Here is a 10,731-nt window from a genome sequence, read left to right as displayed (position 1 = left end):
AATTGTTAGCTTCCCTGGGAGTGTTTTGAAAACGAAGCCGGGCGAAAAATAGAGCGAAGAAAATTATTGACTCTCGACCCGTTTCCTGGACACCCTTTTGTTTATAGACTTTAATTTCTTATAATCATCTGGCGTCTTGTCACAACATATATCTACGTACACGAACAAACATGATTTTTAATCGGAGGCAGGGCAGTAACTAATTAATCGATAGGAAGGCCTCAAGCAAGTGTACAAAGTCTGAACGGCATTTCCGTAAGGATTCACACACTGACTACTGACAACCACCAAATAGAAAATAGTAAAGTTAGACGGTTGATTACTGGTATCATGACAAAACAGGGGGGGTCAGGTTCGTGAATTTTCACCATCGTTTTCGAATGCCGACAGCTAGCTAGCTAGCTAGAAGGGCAAAATATATGCTGAAAACACTCGTTGGATGCGCTTACGCACTTATACCGAATGTAGGGTCTCTGCATACCTTTCGATTTTTGACTCGAGAAAATCATGATGGGACCGTTTACTGGCACAGATATATAAACGTCGTGGTGACGGGGTGTTATTGGAAATTCCCATGCAGGCACACCCAAAGACGGGCACGCGTGCAGTTTTGTGGACCAGAATATAGACGAAGGAAGGGGGGTGGGGTGTTGAGATTAAGATTGTTCTGGTCCGGTCCGGGCAGAACTTTTTTCTTGCTTTAGCCGGGCATCTTCAAAAGCAAAAAGAATCATCATGCATGGGTCCCACCTGGTCAAAAGACAAAAGTCTTTGCAATCCTGACATTTTACATTCCCGTGCAATAAGTGTCCCAAAGCCCAAGGTCAAACTACCCTTTTGGCTTTTTCTCCATCGCGTCTCCTCCGCTTGTACGGATACTTCGCCTTTCGGATTTTGTATACTGGATTGGATCAATCCATGTAGCTAGCTATAGTTAAGATCACGATTCGACAAATCAGCCGGAGCCAAACCGGCATGCGGTCCCGTATACTTTAGCGAAAATACAAATGTTCGATATGTGAAATTTGACTAAAATACTTCCATAAGAATATAGAAGAGGATTGAAAATGTCCAATCATGCATGCTTTATGCACGATATATAATTAGTATATATCTACTTGCAGCAATGTTTGCTATTATCGCTATTCTTATATATTAAATATTGTTATATATGCAACTTAAGCTTGGTTTGGGAGTGTTGTTGCTACTAGAGAAGTACTGAAACAAAATTGCTGAAAAATAACTACTGATTTCAAAATAAGTTAAAGTTTTAAGAGGAAATTAATTTAAAACTGTTTTAAGTAAAAAATGCGACCATTAATACTTGAAACAGAATAAGCATAAGCATATTTCATAATTATCTATTAATCTACTTGATGAAATCACTTTTGCAACCACAATTTCGACCCAAACCACGGTTTCAAAAATTTTCACAAAACACCAAATCTGCTTAATATTATAAGAAAAAGTTATTATTAAACCTCCCAAACGAACCCTTAATTCCCCTTTTAAGAGACCCAGCAAATAGACAATAAGCAGATATCTTAGAAATTTCCATGATACATTGGATTATATATAATATGTATAAAAAAGATATAGAGAGATCCTTTGACATATGGCGTGGTTCTGTTTATATAATATTATATAAGATGAGATGACCTTCTTGTTAAAATTGAATTGATATTGTATTTCACACGTAATAACTAGTGTATATGTAAATTTTTATTTCATTATACTAGATTCACGAGTCTCCCTTGTAATCGAAAAAAAACTAATATATATGTTGAGACTATATAAACGATACCTTATCGGAAAGAGATTACATACATACATACATATATATATATATATATATAAAGTTATATCCCACACAGTAAATAGGGACAGAAAGGTAATTTTTTTATAAGACCATAAAGGTAAATGTGTAAATAATATTCATGATTAAAAAATACTATCTCAAAGAAAATAAATACTACATTAATGATATATTTACAAGAAATAAATGTAAATAAAGAGTCACATGTCTCCCTTATAATAAAAAAAACTAATGTATATGTTGAGACTATATAAACAATACCTTATCAAAAAGAGATTACGTACATCTATATCTATATATCTATATATATATATATATAAAGCTGTATCCCACATATTAAATAGGGATAGAAATGTAATTTTTTTTATAAAATCATAAAGGTAAATGTGTAAATAATATTCAGGATTAAAAAAAATACTATCTCAAAGAAAATAAATACTATATTAATGATATAATTACATGAAATAAATGCAAATAAATTGTGACGTGATTGTAAATATATACACACTTAATACACAAATATACCTAACAAATAGAAAAATAATTTTTAAAATTATCCTCAAAATATAAACAATTGTATGAGCTTTTATTAAAATAAATATATACTTTGATCTCTCGTGAAAATAATTGAGTCATTTTAGCTAAAATTATATAAATTTCAACTAACTTTATATATATATATATATATATATTTGACTACAATTAATGGATTAGAGTGTATATATATATATATATATATGGAAAGAAATAAATTATTGTCAATAATTTAAATTGTTAAATATATGATAATAAAAAATATTAGTTTTCACCTTCCAACACTAATAAATCGGCTATAAAAGATAAAGTCCACTTATTATTTGTATTAATAATGGTCTTATAATAGTATTTTTACCATCAATGCTAACGCCAATGCCAATTCAATGTAAATTTTACAGCTAATATTGTATAATAAGTGGGGAATAATTGTAAATATATTGTAATTCATAGATTAATATGTTAAATAAAAATAATTAATAACATATATTATTATAAATAACAGTAGTAAATATGAAAATGAAGAGTACATTAATTTGAATCATTATTGTTATTTCAATAGTAAATAAATATTCATAATCTTAGAAAAATAAAGAAAATTTATAATTATATGAATTTAAATTTATTTCATAATGTTTTAAAGCTATTGCAAATCTTATAAAAGTTCAATTAAGTAAATCTCAAATGGAAATAATTGATTCATTTTAACTAAAATTATTCAAATTCATAAAATTTAATGTATGAGATTTGACTAGGATTAGCACAATATATAGTGAAATTTAATTTTTTTGAAAAAAATTATTCTCAAAACTTTTTTTTATAACTCATAAGAAATCTCAATTAAGAAAATATTGTACAGTACAATAAAGAGATCAAGATCTGAAGAGATTACCCAAGATAACAAAAGATAGCAAGAAAGCAAGTGCAATGAAAAAAAGTTATAATTACTAATTTTTTATCGGATTGAAAAAATGATAATTTTGAAAACATTATACCACTATTTTTCTTCTGCTTCTCCATCATATTTGTAATATATGAATTGATCAAAATTCCTAAAGATATTTGGAGATAATTAGTATTATATACTATAGAAAAAAGGAATATCTTTTCATGAAATTTTTGAAACTTAACTAAAACAATTAAGTTTGAATTATGTAAATAAAAATATATTTGTCGTAAAAGTCTTGTCCAACGCACAGACAAAAAATTCTAGTATAAAATATAACGGGATGACATAATTTAAGAATAAAAACTGAAACTTGATTTAAACTGAAACTAACCAAGCGATGAATCCAAGACTCTATTGATCCCCAATTTAACAAACCTGCAGTATGATATCCCTTCCTCTTCCTCTTGTATGAAAAAAACCCTATATATAATGAAGGAATTAGAATATAGTCCTCCCGATCTCTACCTCTTGCTTATGCTTTTAAAAGATGCAGAAAAGAAGATTAGGCGCATTTTAAGGAACGAACCCGAAAAACAAGAAAATATTAAATGAAATTAATGCATCAAAACATATAGAATGTACAAGTTTTCATTAATATATATAAAATGTAAAAGAGATAAGTATATATATGTTAGTGTGGTTTAATATTTTCTTCCAAAAAATGTACTGAAAAGGGGACAAAGGAAAGAATTTTCAATCCCTTTCTATCTCATCGCCTACTACATACCCCAAAAGATATAGTTGACCCTTTTGTCATATCCATCTCACTGAAGAGTATGCTTTTCTCACATCCACAGTAAAGTCGACAGATTTTGTATGCGCTTCAAAAAGCAAGTTGAAATGCCTATCACTGGATAAAAAATATACACAAGGAAGGGGGGAAAAAAAAAGATAGCGTAGAAGTACAGTTTATATTTGGAATACAAAAGGGCTTAAGTTCTAATTCTAGCTGGTGGAATGACTTTCACGCATCTTTACGCTTTATAAGACATACCCATGCACCTCTCATATAATTGAGAGTATATATTATTTTCCCTCCTTTATTTGATTTCACGAGAAAATGACTGAAGTGTATTATTGCATTCGATTGAATTTTCATGTACTTAAAATTTATGATCTTCACAATCAAGTAAGTTTTTTTTTTTGTGAGATAACGGGGTATTCTTTAATCTATTGGTAGAGACTAATCTTTGCTTGATTTATTTGACACTAGCTACGAGATGCTTCCGGTAGTTTTCAAATTCCCGTGAAGCATATGCTAATGTGGAGCATAGTAGCTTCCCGGGTAGTCTTGTGTTTTTCAGTTTCTACTGCTGCTTATCTTTGTGTAGCCCTTTTATAGAGTGAAATAATCAATTAACGAGAAAATGTAACGCGTAATTTACCAACTGCATCTCGCTTGATGATTCATGAAATTTGGAAGGAGGGAAAATTAGCATGTATTCAAGAATGAAATATTCCCGTCGAAAATGTGGGGCCATGACAAGCATTTGGGATTACAACGAATGATCAAGGCATGACATGCATATTCCCAAAGATGCACGACCAAGAACAAGAAGAAGGCTCCAAAAGCTCATGCAAACTTAAAAATTATGTGGGCTTGTGGCCCCTTCAATGGAATCATTTCTATACCGCTGCCAACTTGGGGAAGCAATTCCCCCAATCAATTCTCTCCCTTTCTCATAATATAAATACCTCCACACCTCCCCCTCCTTCCTCCAAGTCGACCTACTGAGTACTTCTTCTCCGGTCGGTTGTATCCGCGGAATATACACGCTGCTAGGTGAAACAATAAAGTCATGGATAGCCGATATGAGTCCATGGAAACCCTCAGGTTTGAGTTGTACAAATTACCCCTCTGCTCTCTTACATGTATGTTAAGGTTGATCAGTGTTTGAGAATTGCGATGAACTTAACGGAGAATGATATGTAATTATATGTGGCTGTACGTTTAAATGCCTTGTGCAGGAATAAGTGTGCTGCCTGCTATAGACAGTTTAACAAGATGGAGCATCTTGTGGAGCACATGAGGACCTCTTTTCACTCGGGTCACGAACCCATGTGTGGGATTTGTCGGAAGCACTGCAGATCCTTTGAATCTCTGCGTGAGCATCTCATCGGTAATTGTCTATCGACAGTCGCACTTATATACTGCTTTTGTACCTTCCATTTCGACTAGCTAGCTATAGGGTCGGATCTAGAACTGGAATTTACTTACAAGATCATAAAAAGTCGTCAGATGAGCTTAATAACAAGTGAAAAAATATATCGTCATGTCGTATCATAAAGCAACCAAGTTCCATCTGATGATTTTGTCTTTGCTGAGTGATCATGTGACTGACACGTTACATGTATTCCATATGACTCATGATCTGTGATTGTTGGATCCACCGAGCGTTTTGCTTACCTTCTTGTTAAGCTGGATAGAGATACAAACTGAACTTTGTCAGATTTTATTGGCATTTCATTTATATTCGGATCTTCATTCAGCAGGGCCATTGCCCAAACAGGAGTGCAAGAACATATTCAACATCCGAGGATGCAGATTCTGCCTAGCAATCCTCGACAGCTCTAATACTAGAAGGGTCCATGAGGGAAGATGCCAATTCTCGAATGTGAATTCTGTAAGAACTTTCTCTCTTAATCCATCGTAAATCAATCGACTGAATCATATGCCAGTGTGTAACCTCAGTAATTACTGTTGAGAGTGAATCCCTCACATAAAAATGGAATAGAAAAGCATGGATTTACAAGAGATTGAGTTCCAGAACTTATCAGTTTGAGTTTTTAGATTAGAGATGAGTCCAATTACTTATAAATTCAGTGAAATTTTACAATTACTAAAACAAGCCAAAGCAAAGAGTCCTCTTATGACTTATCTTTACGCTTTATTCTGTCTTTTGGACAGTTTGAGTGTCAAGAGACATTGATTAGTCAGTTTAAGCATACACATATATGCTTCGGGAATGAAATTCTGATAACATATTGCAGGGTTTGATATCTCGCTTCGCAAGCATGGGCATACACGACCAACTTGACAACTACAGGGCGAGAGGCACACAGGTGGTGGCATTAGCGTGCAAGATGGTTGGAGGAGGAAGCGATGGCTCTCTTGATATGTGCGCGAGGGTCTGCATAATTGATGAGTATGAGAACATCATCTTCCACACCTATGTGAAGCCACCTCTCCCTGTCACCAATTACAGGTAGGTGTCGTTAAGAATCTTTGTAAGCTGATAAAACTGACTGTCATACGATGCAATACTCATCGTATTTTGTTACAATAAATTATGCAATCTAATCTGACAGACAAATATCGTATGTAAGGTATGAGAGTACTGGGATAAGGCCGGAGCACTTGAAGGATGCCATGCCAGTGAAGCAAGTCCAAAAGAGGATTCGAGAGTTCCTATGCAATGGGGAGGCCATGTGGAAGATTCGTCCCAAAGGTAGTAAAGCCCGGATTCTAGTGGGCCACGGCCTTGACCATGATCTTGACCGCCTCCAACTTGACTATCCCTCCATCGTGATAAGGTACACCAGTAACATAATCTCTTATGATCAAAAGTCGAGATTTTAATTCATCGTGTAATTATATATATGGATATCGATTGATCTTGCAATACATAATGATTAACAATATGGTAGATAGATAATAGTCTTATCTTTGTCACCGTATATAAATTATTATTATGTAATTCATATGTATTCATATCTAAACTGTATACTATTGATGGTTGAATGCAGAGATACTGCCAAATACCCACCATTGATGAAAACAAGCAAGCTCAGCAACTCCCTCAAGTATCTCACCCAAGCATACCTTGGGTAAAAACTCGATCCGAATGGCATTTTTTCATATTTTCTTCTCTACCCTTAAACCATGATTTGGTTGATTGTTAATAGATTGATTACATGCAGTTATGATATTCAAACCGGGATCCAAGATCCCTATGATGATTGTGTCGCGACGATGAGGCTTTACATGAGGATGAGATCTCAAGCTCACAGGAAAGAGGACTACCCGCTTGCTTCTGATCCACAGAACCGAAACAACTTTGCATTGTCGAGGCAGAGAGAACTCGAACGGATGAACCCTGAAGAGATGTTAGAGATTTCGAGGTCCGACTACTACTGCTGGTGCTTGGACTCGTAAACTGAGTTGTTGCAAATTGATTTAATGATATTGAGGGAACTAAGTACAAACTGATCAGATTGAAGGAAGTGGCGGAGTTAACACAATTATTATTAGTAGCCAACTTAATTAATCAAGTGTCGAGTCGATTTAGGATAAATAAATGTGGGAATGCATGTCTTCCCAATTTTTAGGAAGTTTCCAAATTTGTATTAACTTTGGGCTTTGACTTTATTTCATACAGAAAAGATTGCTATTGAAACGAAATCCTATTCAGGCTTCGGCCTCATTCTAGCCATGAGATTTAATTATTAGTACTTGGCTTGTTACTTCTGTCATCCAGTTCATCATATCATGCTTAATTACTATGCAAAATCAATAACAGTTTTTGATATTTGTACTATCTTACAAACCATATAACACCAGCAAATCCATTACTGATCTGAGTTCAGCAACCCGAGTTTATTTTGGTTGATTCAGTCTTTGTGACAATGAATCAACTTACTCGAATGAGCAAAACATCCATCAAGTACGAGGAAGAAAACAAAGATATGTCAAAGTAGTTGCAGTCGGTCCTCTCCAATCCTTTGCCTTATGGGACTGGGTAGATTATGATCTTTCCAGTTGCCCGATTGGTTTTAAGATGTGATAGTGCATCCACGGCCCTTGTGAATGGAAATGGAGACTCGGGATCGATCACAGGCTTGACCTTCTTAGTTTCGAGGAAGGAACAGAATTTCTCAAGGATGGATCTGTCAGAGGTCACCACGAAACTTAGAGCCGAGGGGGGGTGTTGCACTCTCCACAATGGTCACGACGATCCCTCCCTCTCACCGCCTTCAGTGCCCTATCAGTCTGCCCTGTAATATTTTCATGAAACATGCATGAGTATAGTGACAATGCAGTCTGCGATCTGAGAATATATTTATATTGTAAAAACCTCAAATTGCATTTACAGCTCTTTGGGAAAAAGCTAAACCTAAGATGATCATATAACCATATGCTCGATCCGGGGGTTTAGGTTAATATTGGATATGACTTGGGTCTGTTCGTATATGACTTTGCTTAGCTATGATGTTATCTTACCGACGGCATCAAAGACAACATCAATTTTTTTTTGGGAAGGTCCTCGATGTTTTGCTTTCTGTAGTCTGGCAAAATCAGCTCCTAGGCTCCTCAGCAGTTCTAACTTTGCTGTGCAAGAAGTAGCTGCAACTCTTGATGCGCTGTACACTTTGTTGGCTAACTGCATCAAACAAGATAGACATTGTCTTGTCCGTTTCAATACATATATAATAACTGGTCAAGTTTGGTTAGGAATATCGTGGTTGTATGTTATGATTTTAGTTACCTGTATTACGAAGGTTCTGACTCCACCAGTGCCGCCCAAGTTGAGGATGGACCTGGAAGAGGAGAACCCCGCTCTTTCTAGGCCTTCATAGGCCGTTTCAATTGCCAAGGGAAATGGAAGCAGCTTCAGCAAAGCTCCAGCTCATGGGCTTAGCGCCCAGCAGTTTCTCCTCCACTGCTGTGAACTCGGCTAGAGTGCCGAATTGCTTTGGGTGGTGCACGGGCTTCTCATTGACGTGGTGATATTCATCTCCAATCTTGAGCTTCTTCACCTTGCTTCCCACTCTCACCACCACCCCAGCAACATCATAGCCTGGCACAATCTATACACATTCCATGTAAGAAAAGATGATTGATATGATCAATTGAAATTAAGCCATTTACTTGAACATACGGGTGCGGTGTGTAACATGATTCATCTAAAACTTGTTGCTAGAGTTAAGAGTGAAACTCAAATCGACAAACCACAATAAACCTTTTACTATGCTAATATCTTAACATGGGAAGTATAAATTAACAGAGAGCGAGACGAGTTGTATAGTTGAAAGATTTATCGGTTTACGAACAAACTAGTTATTACTGGGAGAGTGAATCACTGGATTGGAACGGGCCTTGCATTCGCTTGATATTGACCGGGTTAAGGGTGGCAGCAGCAACCTTGATCAGCACCCTGGTCTTCCTTGACCTGTGGGACCGCTATATCAGATTCCAATCTCAGGACAGTGGTAGGGTTTCCGTACTCAGCATGGACCCAAGCCTTAATTCTTGTTGGGATTGCAACAGTACTTTCAGAGGAGGCAGCCGTGAATAGGTGTAAAAGGAGACTAGCTTGGGATGTCGAGGAACAACTTGAGATCGTGTCTGTGTGTGGTTCTTCAGGCAAAGATATTGGTTAGCTTTGGTGTGCTCTTGAATTCAATAGAACATCATATTTATAGGTTCCAGCATGCCAGGGGATGCTAAAAAAGTTCAGGAAAGCTGCATAACTTCATTTAAGCTTCTTCACGTTGCTTCCCACTCTCACCACCACTCCTGCGACGTCGTAGCCTGGCACAATCTATGTGCATTCCAGGCAATAGCAAATCAAGAACAACACAAAGCAAGCCATTTGCGTGAACGAGAGGAATGATCGATGACCGATACGATACATTTAAAACTTGTTTTTCCATAATTAAGATTGCCGATACCTATATTGACAACCTCCACCTTATCTTCATGTCAATATTAATTTGATTGCATAACCGCTAATCTATGAAGTAAAAATAAGTCGAGAAGCTGTTTCAATTGACCGAATGATTTGTCAGTTCGATTAATGAACACAGACTTACAGGAAGAGGAGAGTCAGTGGACTTGAACAGGCCATGCATCCGCTTGATATCGACTGGATTAAGGGCGGCAGCAGCAACCTTGACCAGCACCTGATCTTCCTCAATCTGCGGGACCTCGACTCTGGGTTCCAATCTCAGGACAGCGGCCGGGTCTCCGTACTCGGGATGGACCCAAGCCTTCATCCTTGGGGGGACTGCAGCGGCTTCAGGAGAGGCAGCCATGAAGGTAGGACTGTAGGAGTACTGAAAGTAGGAACCTTGGGGAAATTAATGTAGAGGAAAGGCGAACTTGGAATCTTTGTCTTAGCACCTTAGACAAAGAAATCTGGGTTAAGTTGGTATAGTTGATCTTGAACTCTAAAGAAAATCATATTTATGGATCAAAGCCAGGGAAATGAACAGAAGTCGTCGGGAATCATTAAAAAGTGCTGGAAGGCCTAAGTTAAAATCGACTTATCAGAAAAATGGCATTTGATAGAGTGGTATCAATCTTGATTGAAAATTAAGAAGTTTGCAGGTTAATTTTCACCAATAAAACTCTTATCTCCTTTTTTTTTTTTTTTTGCTTTTTCCTAGCCAAACTAGGCTCGTAGATCTTCCTTATGACTACTAAAAAATC

The 10,731-nt window shown here is 36.2% G+C and overlaps 1 protein-coding gene and 1 pseudogene across 3 annotated transcripts; one reads left to right on the top strand and one right to left on the bottom strand.

Moving 5' to 3' along the window:
- Positions 1-4,930: 4,930 nt before the first annotated feature.
- LOC116194762 (RNA exonuclease 4) lies at positions 4,931-7,709 on the top strand. Of its 3 annotated transcripts, none has more exons than XM_031523651.1 (7): positions 4,931-5,133; positions 5,268-5,404; positions 5,790-5,923; positions 6,291-6,505; positions 6,627-6,833; positions 7,047-7,127; positions 7,221-7,709. In XM_031523651.1, the coding sequence occupies exons 1-7, from the start codon at positions 5,099-5,101 to the stop codon at positions 7,453-7,455; spliced, it is 1,044 nt and encodes a 347-aa protein (XP_031379511.1). In that variant the 5' UTR covers positions 4,931-5,098; the 3' UTR covers positions 7,456-7,709. The 3 variants fall into 3 exon arrangements, with proteins under 3 accessions (XP_031379511.1, XP_031379509.1, XP_031379510.1); XM_031523649.1 differs by having other exon boundaries at positions 4,932-5,133; positions 5,268-5,419; XM_031523650.1 differs by having other exon boundaries at positions 4,934-5,133; positions 5,268-5,419; positions 5,793-5,923; positions 7,221-7,706.
- Positions 7,710-7,825: 116 nt separating this feature from the next.
- LOC116194763 lies at positions 7,826-10,731 on the bottom strand (annotated as a pseudogene).

The sequence above is a fragment of the Punica granatum genome, chromosome 2, assembly GCF_007655135.1.
Source record: "Punica granatum isolate Tunisia-2019 chromosome 2, ASM765513v2, whole genome shotgun sequence".
In the NCBI taxonomy this organism is placed as follows: Eukaryota; Viridiplantae; Streptophyta; class Magnoliopsida; order Myrtales; family Lythraceae; genus Punica; species Punica granatum.
This window is presented reverse-complemented; position numbering and strand designations above follow the sequence as displayed.